At 45.2% G+C, this 21,653-nt stretch overlaps 1 protein-coding gene and 1 long non-coding RNA gene across 2 annotated transcripts in view; one reads left to right on the forward strand and one right to left on the reverse strand.

Annotated features, from left to right (window-relative positions):
* LOC143775562 (uncharacterized) overlaps positions 1-19,348 on the forward strand; it is a 133,189-nt gene extending 113,841 nt beyond the window's left edge. Inside the window, exon 3 of the long non-coding RNA XR_013215668.1 lies at positions 18,512-19,348. This is a non-coding gene — a long non-coding RNA (uncharacterized LOC143775562). The remainder of the gene's footprint in view (positions 1-18,511) is intronic.
* Positions 10,656-11,946, reverse strand: LOC143775561 (MOB kinase activator 3A). The gene has a single exon (XM_077263829.1). It carries the CDS (start codon positions 11,791-11,793, stop codon positions 11,143-11,145), a length of 651 nt encoding a protein of 216 aa, XP_077119944.1. The 5' UTR covers positions 11,794-11,946; the 3' UTR covers positions 10,656-11,142.
* Positions 19,349-21,653: the final 2,305 nt, after the last annotated feature.

Consider the following 21,653-nt stretch of genomic DNA (forward strand, 5'->3'; position numbering starts at 1 on the left):
ACCCCGTCCGTGACACTTACCTCAAAAATGTCCCCTCTCTCTCCCTCTGAGCTGTACCGCGCACACTGGAAGAAAAACAGACTGTAGGGGAAGGGGCATGGCCTCATGCAAGGGGCGTGTCGGCTGCTTCTCCTGTTGTCTGTGGGAGAAGCAGAGTCCCGTGTGGGACTGCGGGGCAAAGCCTGAAAATCGGGACAGTCCCGCAGAATGAGGGACGGTTGGGAGCTATGCGTGTAGTAATCCAATGAGCTAGTGCTGAGAAATCAAACGTGGAAGCCACAAGCAAACTATCCTGGAAGAGCACTGGGGGGAGATAAAGTACTAAGCACATGAGTACAGGAAACACAGCGTGGCTGCATAATTACACAAAGTTCTATTAGTGTCGGAAAAGCCCGGACATTTCAGAGACAATGTACTGTAGTTAGAAGATCCGGCCAGGGACCAGAGCTGGAGATGAGACTAGTCCGGCGTCACCCCCCAAGCCGCCTCTTCCCAGCGCTGCTTCCGCTGACTGACAAGTTTCTCTCTTGAATGTAGTCTAGCAAAGCAAACTCCATTTAAATCCATAATTTTGATATGCATATGAAATAAATTGATGGGTTTAATGAGGTTTTTCTATGTTAAACTGTATTTAATTGACCCCCGAGTCAATCTTTTTTCTGGTCTCCCTTAAATGTACATAGGTAAAGACTAGTGATGAGCGACCGTGCTCGGATGAGGTGTTATCTGCGCATGCTCCTGTGCTAACCGAGTGTCTTCGGTGTGCTCGAATAATATGTTTGAGTTGCTGCATGTGTCATGGCTGTTTGACAGCAGCAACACATAGAGGATTGCTGTGCTTGCTTGTTAGGTATTCCCTGCATTGGTTGCAGCTGTGTAATTACACTGTGAGGATTTCCCGGTATTTCCAGTGAGAATGGGGAGTCATGTGACTATGCAGGCGATTCGCATGCGGAAACGTGGCTAGACGTGTACGGCCTCACGCAATGCAATGCGTTGAGAGCTGTAACCAGTATTTGGAAGGACCTATGACAATCACACCACACCGCACAATCCCGACAGTATGCACATCACACCGCACCATCCCGACAGTATGCACACACACCGCACAATCCCGACAGTATGCACACCACAACGCACAATCCTGACAGTATGCACACCACACCATCCCGACAGTATGCACACCACACCGCACAATCCCGACAGTATGCACACCACACCGCACAATCCCGACAGTATGCACACCACACCGCACAATCCTGACAGTATGCACACCACACCGCACAATCCCGACAGTATGCACACCACACCGCACAATCCCGACAGTATGCACACCACACCGCACAATCCCGACAGTATGCACACCACACAATCCCGACAGTATGCACACCACACTGCACAATCCCGACAGTATGCACACCGCACGCTCTAAGGAGTCGCATAGACTGGCTGCACACCTTTATCAGAAGACACTTAGCCCCTTTCATAACGTTATTTTATTTGCCACAGTCTCTTTTTGCTGGTAGGCTAACATGGAAATGTAGCAGCCTGAAGTACTCAGTGTTATGTCTGCTTTGTCCTTCCTGCACACGTGCTGCAGCCCTCCCACGGTCCCTGCACGCCCCTCACACTACAGAACTCAGCCACCACAGCGCGCACTCTGCACCTTTAATATAATTACAGCGGGGATTTATATGTTGCGCATGCCCAGTGTCCTTTCTCAACTTCCTGCCAAATAGTGATCCACAGTGGGAGGCGCTGCTCACTGAGGTGGGCGGGGTGTTGGCTTCGGTTACGTCACGGGCGTCGAGTGCTAAATCAATTAACCCTCTAGTCCCTGGAGTGTATCTGATGGCTGTCTTTGAGAGAGGGAGCTCACCAGTGACGTCACTGTGCCCTGGGTGTACACGGAGGCTGCGTGTAGCCTCGCCTGCGACCTCTGGTGCTCATATAGGGGAGCTGCGGCCCCGAAGCTGGAGACTGGAGTATAGGGGGACTGCAGCAGACTCAGCCTGTGTACACACCTGCGCTGGGGGAACCGCACGTGACGAGCCTGCACTGTGTGTCCCAGTGTGGGTGTGATGTTATGTGCTTTACCCCCTGCCAGTCCTGCTAGGGGCCGAAGAGTTTGCATTTTTCCTCTCTGCTCTCTGGGAAGCCGCGTTTGTGTGTTGGATGAGAGTTTTTCTGATAATTATTATTCGATGATATCACTTGCCGCACTCCTGAGAGCGGATGCCATTAGTACGACCGTCAAACCTGCCGGTGATGTATGACACAAGCACAGAGGCGTCACCGCAAGGGTTCGAAATCAAAGCCCCCAATGGTCCCCTACACAGGCGCCATTACACAAGCCATTGGCTATGGGCCACATGTGGGTGACGGGGACACCTGGAGCAGGTGGAGTACTGACGTCACCGTGGAGTAATGACGTCACCATGTCGTGCCGCCCATGCTTAGACACTGACAGGAATTCAGTCGAGTTCAGGGATAGATTAATGTTTTTATTGCACAAGTCAGTACTTACACAAGAATGTGGGGACACTATGCTGTATGTAGAGAGCTGTTGGTCCCCCCATACTTTATATAGGCCAATGTGTGAGGCATTACACTGTGTAGAGCTTTTATGGGCCACCATACTGTCTATATAGGGCTGATTGGGCCCATACTATGTATGGGGAGCTGTGGAGGACATCATACATCATAAAGTGAGCTGTAGCAGCCTCATACTGTATGTAGGAAATTGTGGGAGACAGCATACTGTATGCAGGGGGCCAAGGGGCCTTCATACTGTGTGGGCGTGGCTGTGGGGACCCCATACTTTGCAGTATATAGGGGAGCTGTGTGGACAATGATACTGTATCTACAGAGTTTGGGGGACAATATTATAGGCAGCTGTGGTGACATCATACTGTACAAAGGACTATGTGGTTTATCATACTTTATTTAAGGAACTGTGGGGATCAAGAAAACTATATAAGTAGCTGTCAGGAACATAATGTATATAGAGGAGCTGTGTGTCTGTCATATTGCACATAGAGGATAAACAAAACCTAAGATAAAACCAAAAGAAGCAAATACTAAGTAAATAAATAGCGATAGTTCATGAAAATAATATAGGGTACTTGGTTAACATAATTTGCATTAAAAAAAAACGTAATAGTCATCTCACCACGTCAAGGTGAATCTGTTCCACATGGTCCCCTGCATCGTGGCAGCACCAGGAAAGCTCCCTGCCGGGATATGTGCAGTGCAGATGGGGCCGCAGAAAACATTGTAATGAGGGCAGTCCGGCGATGGATCCCCCGGGATGGACCCCCTGGGAGGTTGCCCAGATAGCCCTCATGATAATTTGCCTATGTACATACACTATACCTCCCCACTTCCCTGGGAGGGGGACAGATATAGGGCTGATTCATGAGTTGAGCAAGGCATGTGGCCCCAGTATCTTCACCACTGGATGTAATCTGGGCAGCAGGGACCGCTAGCGAGCCGCTGGCGTTAGGGACAGGGAAGAAGGCCCTGGGTATCTGACAACAGAAACGTGGCAGTAGTGGAGGAGGCCATATCTCTGGCCATTCATGTGGACCTCGGTCTTCATCAGAAACATAAGGAGACACTCCCAATTTGCTGGGGACCCAGAGTCAAGGGAACCTGGGTCTGAGTCTGCCATGGAACCCATGCAGTTGGGTGGGGGGGCACATCCAAGGGGGATTGTGTTTTTTTCCTGTGGTGAAGATGGTCATTTTGTGGATGCGTGTCCTTACATATACCCACCCCATAAACATCTGCCGGAAAAGTAAAGAGCCCGGATTGCGGGGAGATTAGCAACCCGGGTGTATTTATTTCCTCAATTGGTAGATTTCAATTTTTTCTACCAGCCGAGATCTATCTTGGCAAAGATAAGGTGGTCATTGCTACCTTTTTGGACAGTGGGACGGGGTTTAATTTGATCGACGCTAGATTCGTCCAGGTCCATGGCCTCAAGCCACAAGTAATGTCTAGATCACGTTATCACTATTGACTCTGCACACTTGAGCTATGGGGTATTTCTTTCATGTCATTCGTATGTTGCATCTACAGGTAAGGGCCATACACTCTGAATTTATAGTGCTTTGCCAATATAATTGATTGATCATTTTTCAATTTTATTATACAAAAATTTCATTGCAAACATCTAAAAGTCAAAAATGAGGTGACCAGAGAGAAGACATAGTATCACCCTGAGCGCAATTACAATGGGTAAAAAGAGTTACCATCTGCTGGGAAGTATTCATAGAGGAAATAAATAATTCATCTAGTACCTCTCTCATATGAATCCCTATAGCAGTTTGTGCTGATCTGAAAAAAATAATACTGAGTAGGAAACTTCTACTGTAATCATAGCTACTGTATTGCTCCAGCTCTCATGTTAATGTTAATAGTCAGCGATAATACTGTACACACAAAGTGCATATGCATAAATCCATCATCATTGGTGGAACTTACCCATAATAAAGTGCCAGTGCAGAGCACCAGGGGACATCCCCTGGCCCCAGGTATCTAACAACAGAAACGTGACACAGGGTATTTGTTTATTTTGTTTTTAATTAGGCTAGTTTCACATGTGCGTTATAATCCGCAGCGTTTAATTCGCAACCTCAAACGCACGAAAACCGCATGCAAACGCGTACAAACGCAGCGTTTTTTAGACGCATAAGGTAACGCATGCGGTTAAAACAACGCAGCGTTTACACGCTTTTTCATGCGTTTTGCATGTGTTTGCATTTTCTGTGCGCATGGTGGAAAGTTTAACAGGAGAAAAATCTAGATAAACAGACACCGCCAATGGGACTACAGTGGGTGTGTATTATGGGATACCTATATATAGACCCTTGGACTGCTGAAATCTTCACAGTACTACTGTGCTACTGTATCCTGTGTCATGATGGATTTTTGCATGGAGAGCTTTTATTTCAACCTGGATTTAAAGGGAACCTGTCACCCCCCTCAGGCGTTTGTAACTAAAAGAGCCACCTTGTGCAGCACAAATGCTGCATTCTGACAAGGTGGCTCTTTTAGTTATGATGCCTGCACACGCTGAAATAAACGTTTATAAAAAGTGCCCCCTCATACTGTGAAATGTTCTCGGAGGCGGGTCTTTCCCTACTAATCAGACGCAGCACAGCCGTCACTCCGGACCTGTGCGGGCCGGGCGCCGCCTCTTGCTGCATTATCGTCCCCGGCGCCTGCGCATTAAGTTTTCTTTTCCGGGTGTGCGCAGTTGTGCTGCCCTTCATACTTACAGCGCAGGCGCTGGGGACGATAATGCAGCAAGAGGAGGCGGCGCTCGGCGCGCACAGGTCCGGAGTGGCGGCTGTGCTGCGTCTGATTAGGAGGGAAAGACCCGCCCCGGGAACATTTCACTATATGAGGGGGCACATTTTATAAATGTTTATTTCAGCGTGTGCAGGCATCATAACTAAAAGAGCCACCTTGTCAGAATGTAGCATTTGTGCTGCACAAGGTGGCTCTTTTAGTTACAAACGCCTGAGGGGGGGTGACAGGTTCCCTTTAAGCATCAAGCTGTTTCTTGCCTGTGCGTTTGCTTGGGAGCAACAAAGAAATAGAGAACGACAGAGAAGGACACGGCGTAGGCGTTTTTGGAGTCACCCCATTATTGAACTCTGGGAGAGCCGTGGAGCCTATCACACGGTATATGGCGAGCTTAATGCCAACCCGCACAAATTCCTGGAATATACCAGGATGTCTCAAGACTCTTTCCGGGATTTGCTTGGTCGTGTCCAAGGAGCCATCCGGAGAGAGGACACCCAGATCCATAGAGCGATTCCAGCAGAGGAACGTCTCCTGGTTACATTAAGGTACGTAATAATTCTAAATAAATGCCACTCAATTATTGTTGGTCTGCCATGTATTATTTGTATTTTCCTTTATGTCTTTAGCTAAACACAACCATAAATGGAATTGATTGTAATTTTATTTTATTTCAGATTTCTGGCAACTAGAGAGAGCTTGTCATCCCTCCACTTTCAGTACCGGCTTGGAATTTCCACCCTGTCTGGAATAGTTGCGGACACCTGCCGGGCTTTGTGGAACATTCTCCGGGATGAATTTATACCCCTACCCACGGAGGACATGTGGATGGAAATTGCAGAAAAATTCTAGAGTGTGTGATTTCCCCAACTGTTTGGGAGCGGTGAATGGAAAGCACATACGCATTATCAAACCCGCCAGAACTGGATCAGAGTACTTCAACTACAAAAAATATTTTTCTGTTGTGCTCATGGCAATAGCAGATGTGGACATTGGAGCTTTTGGCTGTGGGAATGACTCACAGACTTTCAAGAACTCGGATATGGGCCGACGTGTATGGCAAAAATGTTAATTTTTACACTGCCACGACCTCTCCCCAACACTCAAGGCCCACCGATGCCATTTGTTATGGTTGGGGATGAGGCCTTTCAGATGTGTGAAAACCTACAGAAGCCATAATCCAGTCGGGACTTGAACCACACTAAAAGGATTTATAACTACAGACTGACCAGGGCCCGAAGAACAGTAGAGTGTACCTTTGGGATTCTAGTCTCAAAATGGCGCATTCTTGGGACAGACATTAATCTAAAAATGGAGACAGTCTATGAGGTGGTCAAAGTCTGTGTGGTTCTTCACAATTACATAATGGCTAAGGAGCGACCCAACATTGAACTGGATGAACCAGTTGCAAACCCATTGCCAGATTACCAGCATCACCCGCTGCTGTCAACTGTTGAAGTTGGCCACATGCGGGACCAATTTGCTGCCTATTTTGATTCTGATATTGGACGTGTGGCATGGCAAGACAATGTTGTGTAAAATGTCCTGTTGGGTTTGGGTCTGTACCAGTTGTTTTAAATGTTACTAATATTTTTGGTTAATAAACTTCGTGTTTTGATATCTTGACCGAGTCTCCTATGTATTTCCTCTAAAAACCATTTATGTTGTTAGTGGTAAGGTAGTTGACGTCATTACGTCCTGATTCTGTTATGCAGTATCTATTGGACGCAGACTGAAGAGACGATGGAGGCATAAGGCCGGTTTCACACGTCCAGATAATTCCGGTACCGGAGAAATCGGTACTGGAGTTATCCGTGTCCGTGTGCTCACTTGGCACATCCGTGTGGCACACGTGCGGCAGCCGTGTGCCGCCCGAGGACCACACGGACCGTGCAGGAGAGACAGCACTACAGTAAGCGCTGTCCCCCCTGCTTGTGGTGCTGAAGGCAGCATTCATCTCTTCTCCCCTGCAGGAGAGAAGAGATGAAACATCAAGTTTTTGGTTAAAAATAAAGTTTGCAGGTGACCTCCCGCCTCCCATCTCCAGTGCGCCGCCCGGCCCCTTGCAAAGAAATACTCACCCAGCTCCCGCGATGTCTCCACTCTCCTCTCAGCGCTGGCAGCTTGTCCTGTGTGAGCGGTCACGTGGGACCGCTCATTACAGTGATGAATATGCGCATATTCACCACTAATGAGCGGTCCCACGTGACCGCTCACACAGGACAAGCTGCCAGCGCTGAGAGGAGACATCGCGGGAGCTGGGTGAGTATTTCTCTGCAAGGGGCCAGGCGGCGCACTGGGGATGGGAGGCGGGAGGTCACCTGCAAACTTTATTTTTAACAAAAAAGAACAAAAACTTGATCTTTCATCTCTTCTCTCCTGCAGGGGAGAAGAGATGAATGCCGCCTTCAGCACCACACGCAGGGGGGACAGGGCTTACTGTAGCGGTTTCTCCTGCGGGCGGTACGTGCACACGGAGGAGAGTGCACACTGTTCTCCGTGTGCAGGACGTATTGCTGTACGTGCTGGCGGAGAAAAACGGACATGTCTCTGTGTTCTCAACACGGTCAGTGAAAACACGGAGACATGTGCATAGACCTATTCATTTGAATGGGTCTACGTGTGTCAGTGTCTCCGGTACGTGAGAAAACTGTCAGTACATGTACCGGAGACACTGACGTGTGAAAGAGGCCTAATACAAAGCAGATCTACAATCATCAAGTCAGGTGTCATAAATAATGAATTCATAATGCACAAATAACAGCCTCATGAATTCACTATTTCTGACACATGACCAGGTGAGTATAGATATGCCTTGTATGACCTCCATCGTCTCTTCAGTTTGTGTGAAATAGATTACGTACACTGAAGAAAAAAATGGAGGTTATACAAGGCAGTTCTCTACTCACCAGGTCAGGTGTCATAAGTAATGAGTTCAAGACGCAGAGTTTTGTGCATCATGAACTCAATATTTATGACACATGACCTGTTGAGTATAGTTCTGCCATTTTCTCTTCAGTCTGCAATTAGTCAGATTAATTAGTCAAATTATTCAGACTGAAGAGATTATGGAGAAAATACAAGTTATATTTTTTTTTGGCCACCTCATAGCTCTATACCAAACACACAAAGCTGCAGTGTTGTACTTAACTACTGGAGCTATGAGTTGGCAAAAAAATATAGTGTGCGGCGCAGTGTTTTATTAGGCGCACGGTGTGTGTTGCCGGCGGCGAAATACACAAATAACCAAACATTATTGGGGGCAAAAAACATTATTATTTATTTTTTAACAAAAAAAAAAATAACTGCGCCTGCTTGGGGTAGAGTGACAGAACTGGGGAGTGTGTAGCTGTGAGGCCTGGCTAATTGTGAACGACGCAGGGATTGCAGGAGAAGGGGCAATTAAAGTAGTGGGGTCTGGGAGTTCGGGGATGGGGCTTAACACATGAGAGGCCTGAGACACACTGGAAGAGTGAGACAAACCTGACATTACAGACACATTGGGAGGTGATGGGGGAAGAATAAAGATAGTACGCTGCTTTTTATTTTTTTGCCCTTTTTGGGATCTATGTGTAAGTCTGGGGAGCCTCGGTGGGCTCATTTGTTGCGGCCTGGTTGTGGTGGGCGACCTGTCAGGGTATGGCTGCTGCATTGTGCTCGTAGAGCGGAAGGCCATGCCAGGATCCTGCTGCATCGTGGTGGTGGTGGAGCGGAAGGCCATGCCAGGGTCCCGCTGCTGCATGGTGGTGGGGAAGGCCATGCCTGGGTCCTGCTGCATTGTGGTGGTGGTGGAGCGGAAGGCCATGCCAGGGTCCTGCTGCTACATGGTGGAGGCAGTGGAGGAGGTCCAAGCAGGAGCAGCAGTTGTCATGGTGGCGGTGGGCTGTCCAACAGCACTCGGCATGGTGGTGGTGCTGTAGTGGTGTCCGGTGGTGCTTGGAATGGAGGTGGCCATGCAGTGGTATGCAGCAGAGCTCGGCATTGAGGTCAAGCGCGACAGTGTTGGCACAGGTTGATATGCCGCCACTGTATGCTGAAAATACCGACTCTGCTGCATAGCCTGCACATAAGCAGCATTGCAGGCCTGCATGACACTAAGCTGGAGATCAGGAATAAGGTGTTCCGACATACCCATCTCTATTTTATTGAAAAAATGATGTGCTAGCCTCTGGACGTCAGCTTTCACTTGGGCAAGGCTTTTGGTGACCTCCTGGATAAGTGTATTCATATGGTTTATGGCACTATTCAGTCGGTCACCCATCGCCTTGAGTCCATCATGAAAGACCGAGCTCAAGTGCAAAAACTCGGGCATGAGTGACCTGTCCGAGGCCCTCTGCCGCTGCCGGGAAGAGCCCCCCCCCCAAAAAAAAAAAAAAAAAAGAGGTAGAGGACTGGGACGGGGAACACCTGATGGACCAGCTTCCTGGTCTCCAGTCTGTGTGGCAGGCCCACTTGCTGCAGGAAGGCTGGAATGTGTCCGTGGCTGTTTGATGAAGGACCGCTCCAGAACCAGGGTCAAGAGTGCTGCTCCATGTGCTGTGAAAAAAGAAGAAAAAAAAACACATTAATACAAAACATTTACAATAGTAAAGCGCCAAATCTTCTGGAATAGAAAAATACAGATTAGGCAATCCAACACAACCCATTACACCACAAAATATACTTATGATCTCTGGGCAAGGACCGGTCTCAAGAAAAAATTTGCGGATCCTTGCTCCAGAACCACTAGGAACCCAGCTCTCTTGACGAAGGTCCTTTTTGAAGCGATCCTTCATCGAACGCCAACGTGTTTTGACTATGAGCACTGTTGAAAAATATAAATAATGGTTAGTCAATGCACTTTTGACCGTGATCACTGTTCTGTCCATTTTAATAAGGACAGTGTAGCTCGTTTCATGCATTAAAGGTTCACTACTATTAATGTTTTGGTTTTTGCTGTGTTATAGCACCACCCAGTGGTGGTTAAATTTATAACCTGTGTTTTTTAGTAATAGAGTGTTGCATTGTGGTATTGCACCAAGGTATCATGGGATGGGGAAACTCCATTTTCTCTCTGTGTATTTCCCTGGACACACGTGTTAATCTGCTGTGTTGGAACTACCTCACTTGCTTGCCATCCTGGTTAAGTTTATCCGGTAAGATTGTTATCCCTGTTCTTGCAATATAGCGTTCTACAGAATGTGATTAACTGTATAGCAGCCAGTACATAGGAAGTGTGATTATCAGTGACCTGCTGTATGTAGTTATATATAGAAGTTGCATCATCCTGTATATTTTGCCTGCTATTTGTAAAGTATCAGTTGTGTTGTTATTTGGCTCAATACTTATCCATATCATTTATATTCTTTTTTTTTTTTTGCAGAAATACTTTAATTGAATTAAGCAAGGTTATCTTTTACACAGACCAAACTTGGAAAGCCATTAAAATCAGCTAAAGTCTGTCTGGCAGTGAATGTCATACAAACAGTAAACATGTAATTTAAAATACAAGAACCTGAGATGGTTTGTATACTACAGACCTGGAATTATTGCATTAATGGAAAAGTCTAAAGGTAAACAATGTCTAGAATGCCAAGATATAAAAATAAAATCTCAAGAGACAGAAATGTACAACTTTTTTAAGAAGGGTGCCTTCAGTTATCACAGCTTGATAGAAGTGTATGCTATCAAAAATAGATTAAAAATACATCACATACAGTGAACTATTCATTGTAAAAGCTCAAAGAGTTTCTTCTCCCAAGAAACCCTCTGTTGCAGAGGGGCAAATCTCAGCAGTTAAACTTCCACAGGCAACAAGGAGAAGTGGATAATGAAAAGGGAAATCCCATCTCAGTGGCACATCCTCAGTGTCATTTCTTTCAGTGGCTCAAGTTCCTTGGTGTCTATCAGATTAAATTCTGTTACAAAGTAGTAAAAATGCTTGTAGCAGGTATTTACATGAGCCTCTGCTCCCATTTGTATTATTCTGTCAAAATGATGAATGTAAACATGGACGAATACTCGAAATAGCCTGGACAACATTTTCTTCACAACTTGCAGAAAATTCTTTGGAAAAGGGGTACCGACATTTGTAGGGAAAATGCCTTCATTGTTTATCTGAACTTCTATCCAATCCATTAATAAATTCATGTATTTGGGGGCAGAAAGTGCTGTGGGCTTTCGATATCTATTTTCATCTTGCCACCGGTACTCATACTTAGGACCTCCAGACATAACAGGACATGATTGCTCGGTGCAGCTGTCGCTGATTGTACCATAGATCAGATTGATGCGATTGAAAAAATCCACAACATGAACTGCCACCCAGTCATTCTGGTCCTCCTCGTGTGGCAGCTGGACAGCCAACTTTAGGTCCAGCCCTGCATTGAGGGAAGCTTGCGCTTTCTTATGTAGTTCAAATCGCTGAGTGCCAGGCTCAAATTTTCGCTTAGGACGAAATGTTCTGTCCTTATTAAAAACTTGCTTTAGGGGATTTGCCATTTTACAATCAGTATAATTGATCGCTTCTAATGGAGCCGAAGCGTACTGTTGTAATACTCAGCAGGACACCGGGCGACGCCTCCTCTCCGCAGTCCGGTTGGAAAGAAAGTAAACTTCCAGCTGCCAGTTGCTCCGAGTTTCCCCAGCAGGCAGTGCGTCACCCATATCATTTATATTCTTATAGTTTTACCGCTCTCATGTTTACCAATAAACAAGTTAGACTACATAGAACAGTCTGCTTATTTGGGAGACAGAAGTAGTTTATGCCGTATGTCGGATCACACACCGTATCAACGTGTATGAAGATAGAACAATCACACAACTGTGTGTGATGAGAGAAACTGCTGAGAGTTTCTCTCATCACACAGTTGTGTGATCCCAGCCAAGGTCACTGCTGCAGCACACCGCATTGCAATACTTACAAAATGCATTTCGGACCCGAGTCGGGGCGTTGTCCCAGCCATCCCACATCGCTTTGGCCACCTCCTTCCATAGCCTCCGGATCATCACGTTGTCCGAGTGCTGCAGAACCCGGGTGTCCCACATCGGGACTCGCTCATGGACCAGGGAGATTAGGAGGTCATTTTCAATGAGGACCTCATCCCGTTCTAGAACCTAAAAAATAAATAAAGACATTAATGTTGGAGACATTAACATAAGGAAAAGAAAGAAAACAGAGACAGAAAACTGGCATGAAAGTCAAGAAAAAAAAAAAGGAGTGAAGAAAAAGGTAAAGAAAGAGGAAAGTAAAGAAATGAACAATTGTACATACAAGAATTGTAAAGTCAGGATACAATAAACAGTCAGCCAGGTATACTTACACGCTGCTGCCTTGCCACCCGACCGTGTCCCCGCTGCTCCTGCTCAGCCTCTGCTACAGTGGAAGAACTGCTCTAGAAAAAGGAAAAAAAAAAAATTTGACACGTATAGATGTGACAGAGAATACTTACCAATCTGAAGAGGTGAGTACTCACTTCACTGACATTTTCCCCTTGTGCAGGCCCAGGACGTTGCTCCTCCTCAGAAGATGACATTCTGATGCATGCAGAAAGAAAAAAAAGGCAGAAATTAGGACATCTAGAGACAGAAAATAGAAAATAAAGACATTGGCTAGGATATACTCACATTGTTCAGAGTCTTGTTCCTCCATGATGCTTTCCTGCGTCTGGTCTGCTTCTCAGTCTGCTGTGTAGTGACCTGCCAATGCCCACTCCCTCCTCTTATCAGTTTGTATGTGGGGGGTGGCTTATCAGTGGCTAGACATGTTTTCCTGTGATGCAACGCATGCGTTCACAAACGCAAGCAAACGCATAGACCGTAATGCGTTTTTTTTGCCGCATTCCTTCCGCTAACAACTGCACACGTTTCTAGGCGGCAAATTGATGCCTCTAAAATCACTACATGTAGCGTTTACCACGCCAAACTGCAGATGACGAAACGACGCATGCGTCGTCAAACGCGGCAAAACGCAACCAATCGCAGACACCTGCGTCCCCAATGTTAAAGATAGGAATACACAACACATGAGGAAAAAATTGCGGCACAAACGCTGCGGACACAACTGCAAATGTGAAACCAGCCTTAGCTTAGGTTTTGTTTGTTCAGTGGCCAGTGTGAACATGCGCCTACACATTGCATGCATACCAACTTATAGTCTAGTTCATCACTTTAGGTTTTTGTATATAGAGGATAGCAAAAAACAAAGGCAATTACATGTAGATGTATCAATGTAATATATAGAATAAACCAAATGCTATGCAGAATAAAGTATAAAACTAGAAGTGTAGTGAAGTAGGACACAGTCAATTATTGGACAACTGTAGGGTAATATCAGTCCTAGAACGGTTATTTGATTAATGATCAGTATGGTCATATTACTATTATAGTGTATATGCTGGTAGTATTTGGTTATGGTCTGGCAGAATTTATGTTGCAATATTATTATTATATCTTATATAGGTACAGTGGTTATCACTGTTGCTTTGCAGCGCTGGGGTCATGGATTCAAATGCCACCAAGGACATCTGCAAGGAGTCTGTAGGTTCTGCCCATGTTTTTGTGGGTTTCCTCTGGTTAATCAGGTTTCCTGCTACAGGCTATGTGCACACGTTCAGGTTTTCACGCTAAAAACGCTATAAAAACTCATTAAAAATGCATGCATTATGCATTCTATCATTTAGAATGCATTCTGCATATTTTGTGCACATGGATGCGTTTTTTTCCACGAAAAAAATGCATCGCGGTAAAAAAATGAGCATGTTCATTAATTTTGCGGATTTTCTGCGTTTTTCCCGCAATTCCATGCATCTGGGAAAAAACGCACAAAAAACGCATCAAAAAACGCGAAAAAAAACGCATGCAGATTTCTGGCAGAAATTTCCATTTTTTTGTCAGGAAAATTTCTGCAAGAAATCCTGACGTGTGCACATACCCACACTCCAAAGACCTACTGATAGGGAATTTAGATTGTGAGCCCCATTGATTACATCTGTACAGCAGATATGATGGCGCTATATAAACAAAGCATAATAATTAATATCTGTATAATTGGACATACGAGGACATGTAGTAATTCTTGATTTCCTCCAAGAAAATAAATTTTAATAGAGACAGCATTGGCCTGTGAGTTTTCAAATGCCAAAGCTAAATTTCAGCACAGTATATTGTATGTTTATTGGAAACAATTTAGTATTTGTATAATCAGGGTTATAGGATTTATTCAGATGACCCAGTGTATTCATTTTATATTCAGGGGGCACAGTATGTTAATTTCAGTTCAGACAGCATATCCTACCATCTATGTAAACAAAGAAATCAGCTTTTTTTTGTTAAGGGTACTGTCACACTCTAGGGTACTGTTAAGGGTACTGTGCAACTATCCAACGATCACGACCAGCGATACGACCTGGCCGTGATCGTTGGAAAGTCGTTGTGTGGTCGCTGGAGAGCTGTCACACAGACCGCTCTCCAGCGACCAACGATGCCGAAGACCCCGGGTAACCAGGGTAAACATCGGGTTACTAAGCGCTGGGCCGCGCTTAGTAACCCGATGTTTACCCTGGTTACCAGCGTAAAAGTAAAAAAAACAAACCGTACATACTCACATTCCGGTGTCCTTCAGGTCCCTTGCCGTCTGCTTCCCGCACTGACTGAGTGCCGCTGTAAAGTGAAAGCAGATCACAGCGGTGACGTCACCGCTGTGATCTGCTCTTACTTTCCGGCCGGCAGTCAGTCAGAGCGGGAAGCAGACGGCAAGGGACCTGAAGGACACCGGAATGTGAGTATGTACGTTTTTTTTTTTTTTTACTTTTACGCTGGTAACCACGGTAAACATCAGGTTACTAAGCGCGGCCCTGCGCTTAGTAACCCGATGTTTACCCTGGTTACAAGCGAACGCATCGCTGGATCGCTGTCACACACAACGATCCAGCGATGACAGCGGGAGATCCAGCGACGAAATAAAGTTCCAAACGATCTGCTACGACGTACGATTCTCAGCGGGGTCCCTGATCGCAGTAGCGTGTCAGACACTGCGATATCATATGGATATCGCTGGAACGTCACGGATCGTACCGTCGTAGCGATCAAAGTGCCACTGTGTGACAGTACCCTAAGAACTGAGTTGGTCTTTCAAAAATGCAGCTGAAGACAAGTTTTGTGCAAAAAGCACCAATGTCACATTGAGAAGGTAAGCTTCAGCAAAGGCAGCTAAAGATTTTATAATAAACTGAAGATATTTTTCAACATTTGTACATGATATAATAGCATCATCAGCTTAAAGTCCGATCAACATCGCCAACTTTTATTCCTGAGATATCTGGATTGGCATGAATGGACTCAGCCAGGGGTCCCAAGAACTAGAGCAAATATTATTGGAGAAAGTGGACATTCCTGGCGGGTCCCATTGGTGATGGCAAATCCTGATGATAGGAAAACAGACTAGAACAGCTGCATTTCGGTTGGAGTACAGAGACATGACTGCAGATTTAATGGGACTCAAAAAGCCAAATTTAGTAAGAACTTTATTCAGATATTCCCATTGTACTCTGAAATGCTTTCTCTGCATCCAAAGACAAGAGCACATTGGGGAACCTAGACAACTCGGCTATCTTAACTAAATCTGTCATCTGTCTCATGCAGTCCTTAGCCTGGCTTCCTGCTCTAAAGCCAACTTGATCAGGGGCTACTAGGGAGGATAATACTTTATGTAGCTTAGAAGCTATTCATTTTAAGAAGATCTTAATGTCATAATTTAGCAGCGAAATAGGTCTAAAATTTCCTGGGGAAACGGGGTTTACCTGGTTTTGTGAGAGTATAGATTATGGCCTCAAGGCATGTACGGACTGGGACTGAAATTCAGCCCTGGCATTTGAAATCACTGAGGCCCATGGTGTCACCGCCCCCGAGCACCAGATGAGGATATATTACTAATATTACCCTGGATGGGGGAAAGCAACATTTACTATAAGACAAAGATTTCTAATGATACCCGTGGCCTGCTTGGTGGCCTGCTGGGGTAAGTGACTGAGTCAGCCACTTTGTGCTCCGACACAACTCGTGTCTTGAGAACACAGATTCTGTTAACAACGTAGCAGACAAGGCATGGATATTGCCTCCCCCAGCCTAAAAATAGCCCGCAGCCGCCCCAGAAAAGATGCATATTTTAGATGCACCAATTCTGGTGCTTTGCTCGGTTCTTTACACTTGCCCTGTGGTGGTGGCAGGTTAAAAATGGAGAGGCGTCTATATGTTTTTTACAGGAAACCATGGCTTCAATGGAATTGGCGGTAGGTGAGTTTCAGTTTTACTGTTTGTTATTTTTAAATAATAAAATGTGTTTTTTTATTTCAAATAAAGGACTTTATACTGGCTTTGTGTTTATTTACGATAACTATAGGATTAATATTGAATAGGTACCCGTCTTATAGACGCCTCTCCATTACTAAGCCATGGGCTTGATGTCACCAGAAAATACAAAGGTGACATCAACGCCACAAATATGAACCCCACTTGCCACCGCCACAGGGCAAGTGGGAAGAGCCGAGCAAAGTGCCAGAATTGTCGCATCTAATAAATGCACCTTTTCTGGGGCGGATGCGGTCTGCTATTTTTGTGGCCCCTCACCAGCCTAAGAATACCAGCCCCAAGCTGCCTGTTTTAGCTTGGCTGGTCGTCAAAAATGGGGGGGACCCTACTCCATTTTGTAAATTATTTAAATAATTTTAAAAAATGACGTGGGTACCCCTCTACTCTTGATATCCAGCCTTGCTAAAGCGGGCAGCTGAGGGTTGCAGCTCAAAACTGTCAGTTTTGCATGGCTGGTTATCTAAAATAAAAGGGAACCCACATAATTTTTTTTAATTTATTTATAGTGCAGGTGCCAGCTGATGAATACTCCCATAAACCTCTGCCTGTTCTTGCTGTTTTTAGCTGGTGTAGGCTGATGGGAGTAGAAGTCCTGTTCCTGTTGGTAAACATTTTAACTCCGGTCACAGCTGCGGGCTCACGCGGTCATCTAACGGTGTGGGAACTGCAGCGCTCTGACCGGTGGTAGTGATCTTGCTGCCGATCAGAGCCGCCGATGTTTCTATCACTGTCATGCAGATGACAGCGTGGTAAACACCTGATGTTCAGGGTGCCGAACCCAAAAGGAACACCCTTCCTGGTAAAATCCATGTTTAGGGTTCATGCCTGAACTTTACTGTTTGGGTTCGCCAATCTCTAATTCTGAGATTTGCCATAAGTTAAAGGTCCTATGTAGGTAAGAGGAAAGGCTAGATGATAATTGGTGGTAGTATTCATTAGGTAGCCAATTGGGGCCCAGGGCAGAGGTACTTTTAGTTGTTTTGATGATATTTTGAATCTCTTGAACAAAGAAGGAAGAGTTAAGACTTTCAAGCTGTTCTGACGAAATGTGGGGAAGGCTTAAAGGGAACATGTCACCCCCAAAATGGATGATGAGCTAAGCCCACCGGCATCAGGGGCTTATCTACGTCATTCTGGAATGCTGTAGATAAGCCCCCAATGTATCCTGAAAGATGAGAAAAAGGTTAGATTATACTCACCTGGGCGGGCGGTCCGATCCGATGGGCGTCGCTGTCTGCTCTGGGGCCTCCCATCTTCATAGGTTGATGTTCTCTTCTTGTCTTCAAGCTGCAGCTCTGGCGCAGGCGTACTTTGCCCTTTTGAGGGCAGAATAAAGTATTGCAGTGCGCAGGCGCCGGGCCTCTGACCTTTCCTAGCACCTGCGCACTGCAGTACTTTGCTCTGCCCTCAACAGGGTAGACAAAGTATGCCTGCGCCAGAGCCGCAGCGTGAAAACAAGAAGAAGACGTCTTCATAAGAAGATAGGAGGCCCTGGACCGCGACGCCCATCGGACTGGACCGCCCCTGGGTGAGTATAATCTAACCTCTTTTTGTCATCTTTCAGGATACATTGGAGGCTTATCTACAGCATTACAGAATGCTGTAGATAAGCCCCTGATGCTGGTGGGCTTAGCTCATCTTCCATTTTGGGGGTGACAGGTTCCCTTTAATTTAGCGAGATATGGCTGAATACTTTCAGTAAATGGTTGGGTGGTGGAGGGATCATGTTTTAGGTTATAGAGCTTATGGTAGTAATTAGCAAATGCATTTGCTATTTCATTTGTATTAGGAATATGTGAATTATTAGGACCTTCTAAAAATTTTATTTTGGTTTTAACCTCTTGTTTTTTAGGTCTCTTAGTGTCACAAATGTGCTTTTGTGGAACCACTGCGCCAAGGACCGTGGAGAGCCTGTAGGCCCGTGACTAAGCGAACACCTGACTATTCACTAGAGCCTTTGATGGTGAGGTTAGACTTGGCTCCCGATAAACGCCAGGTGCCACTCCAGGACAGACCAATGGACGTGCAGTAGCTGAACCCATGCCGTGCAATTTTTTTCTCGCACCTATTGACTTCATTGGCAAGTCTCGTCCGAGATACGCAGCAAATCGCAGCATGCTGCAATTTTTTTCTCAGTCCGATTTCAGCTGAGGAAAAAAAAAAAAAATCGCAGATGAGATGTCACCTATTGAATTTTTATCGAATTGCATTCATCAGTTTTTCTCGCAAATGAGTATGAGCCCTTAGACTTAATATACTATTTTGGTATAGGGGAGGCTTTATTTATTTCTTCCAGCTGTTGAATTTGGGCAATCAAGATTGTTTGAAGCTTTTTCCATATTTCTTTTAGAGAAACGGGCTCACTTAATAAAAATACCTCTAATAAGAGCTTTGTGAGCGGACCAAATGGTTTTGTCTGCTACCATGACTTTGTCATTGCATATGAAATAGAGGTTTGTAGAAATGTCATCATCAACAAAGCCAACATTAAGTAGTAAACAGGTATTTAAGCGCCATCTAGGGGATCTAAAAGCTGAATATTGATTCTTGATTGTTAAATAAATGAGGACATAATCTGACCAATAGATCACTCCTATAGATGTCTCAACACAGTTATATGATACTTACGGTATTTATTTTAATCATCTTTTAAATAAAAACAAATTAAAAGCAAATTTAAACAATACAAGTGCCACATATATGATTACATATCTTGCAATTAGTTAAAACATTCATATAATAACAGGTGTCCATATATAGGATATGGATGTAAAATGCCTTGTTTTGCTTCATAAAATCCATCGCCAGTATCTATATTCGTAGTTCAAATTTAGGAGGCATGAGTTATCAGCTCTCTGGCTAAGGCTACGTTCACATTTGCGGTGTGCGCCGCAGCGTCGGGCGCCGCAGCGTCGCCGCATGCGTCATGCGCCCCTATATTTAACATGGGGGCGCATGGACATGCGGTGCACTTGCGTTTTGCGCCGCATGCGTCACTGCGGCGCCCGCGTCCGGGCGCAGAGGACGCAGCAAGTTGCATTTTTGCTGCGTCCAAAATCAATAGAAAAAAGGACGCATGCGGCGCAAAACGCAGCGTTGTGCATGCGTTTTGCCGCGTTTTTGTTTGCGTTGTGGCGCCGACGCTGCGGCGCACAACGCAAATGTGAACGTAGCCTAAGAATTGTCTAGTACTTCCATTCTCGCAAGTGTGGTCTGTACTTCTGATGGAACAGCTGTCCTTTAAGTTCAGTTGTCGCATACCTCTTTCTGATGTACGAGCATTCATTGGCGTGGTGACTTGCGTGTACTGTTAAGCTTTAAAACATATCTAACATATAACGGAGAAAGATAAGAGAGAAAAGACGGGGAAGAAAGCATAAGTAATTTGAGGTGTTGCCCAGAAAGGATGAATGAGAGGATTGGCGGATCAAGTTCATGTCTGGACGGGTCCAAGAGGAGGCCTAGCAATGAATTGCATTTATGGAATGGTCATTAATTGTATTATTAATTTGTTTTCAGGTTGATACGACTACATAGTGAGGTGGAGGTCTGTCTCCCTACTAGATCTATATATTCCTTGGATTTCCTATATACTATCCATGGAGCCCAGACTCTACTATATTTTTGTCCTGGGAGTAGTGGGCATAAGCAGCTACCTCTTCAATGTGATAAAGCTGATTAACTTTATAAACCCACTCTGAGGTGCTTGGGCAATTTTGGGTGCCCCACCTTGGTGGAATTAGTAGCTTAGCTGCCGCCAATAGAAGTAATAGTAGTGTTTTATGTCTGGATTGGGATGGGCTGCTAGTCTAGTTAAGGAAAATAAGGTTCGGTTGTGGGGGCTCAGGAAGCGAGCACATCTTAGTGATAATTTTCAGGGTGTTCCTCCAACATGGCTTGATCTTCTCACATGACCACCAAATGTGCAGGAGTGTGTTAGCCATCCCACATCACCAGCATGTTGGGAAACCAGATATGCGTTTTATCCAGGGTAGTATACCATCTTGTGACAATTTTGTAAGCGTTTTCCTGGACTCTTGACGCATTTGGGCGGGCCAAATGAGTTTTATAGATGTGCTCCACCTCCCAGTCCCCTAGTTTGGGACCTAAGTCTCTTTCCCACATTGATATATAAGCTTGCCTTAAAGGAATAGAGTCAGTTATGAGTGTCTGATATATAAGCTTGCCTTAAAGGAATAGAGTCAGTTATGAGTGTCTGATACATCTTTGTCAATACACTCCTTGGATGTTTAATTTGTGTTATTAGTGTTTCAAAGATGGTAAGCTCCCTGGTTGGGGTACCAGCCGGTAGATAAGGATCTAAGGCTTTTATAAGCCTGGAGAAATGGAGGAAGTTGATCGGGTGATCAGTAAGACTAGCCTGCATCTCCGAGAGCGAGGGCAGTATAACATCTACAAAGAGCGTTTCTACTCTGGTTCTGATCATATCAAGGAAGTCTGTTGACTTTGTTAGAGTCTGGTGAAGGTAGAGCCCTGGCAAATCCATGACTCTAGCTAATGGTGATGGGAGTGGCATCAATGTGTTGGAGTGATTAGCCCAAGTATATAAAATATATGTCTGGTGATTGCATTTGGGACATGCTGGCTATACCAGCTACACACCACTGCCTCACACGGCCCAAAAGAACAACTATCTTATCAGAGTTATCTCTGATACAAAAGGGACAACTAAGGAAAGTGCAGTAGTCGAGCCGCCGAGGAGTGGGGGCACCACGGCGTAGGGTGCCAACCTCTACTGTTAGGTAGGGAAAAGACTACCGTATTTTAGTTTTTTATTAGGGATAAGACATACTGATATAAATGAATATCCCTCTCCTTCCATTAAATTCTTGGGGTATCCTGCTCTCCGTTCTCTTTCTCTAGTACTCGTCTTTTTCTGACTAAGTGTAAACTTGAACCCTCCTTTATATATCCTTCCTGTCTTTTTTTGGGTAAAAACTAATTTATCTTTTAATCTTTAGGTATTCGTATAT

This window comes from Ranitomeya variabilis, chromosome 5, assembly GCF_051348905.1.
Source record: "Ranitomeya variabilis isolate aRanVar5 chromosome 5, aRanVar5.hap1, whole genome shotgun sequence".
Classification (NCBI taxonomy): domain Eukaryota; kingdom Metazoa; phylum Chordata; class Amphibia; order Anura; family Dendrobatidae; genus Ranitomeya; species Ranitomeya variabilis.

Coding starts and splice junctions, on each gene's coding strand:
- LOC143775561 (XM_077263829.1), bottom strand. CDS start 11,793: ATGGCAAATCCCCTAAAGCAAGTTTTTAATAAGGACAGAACATTTCGT.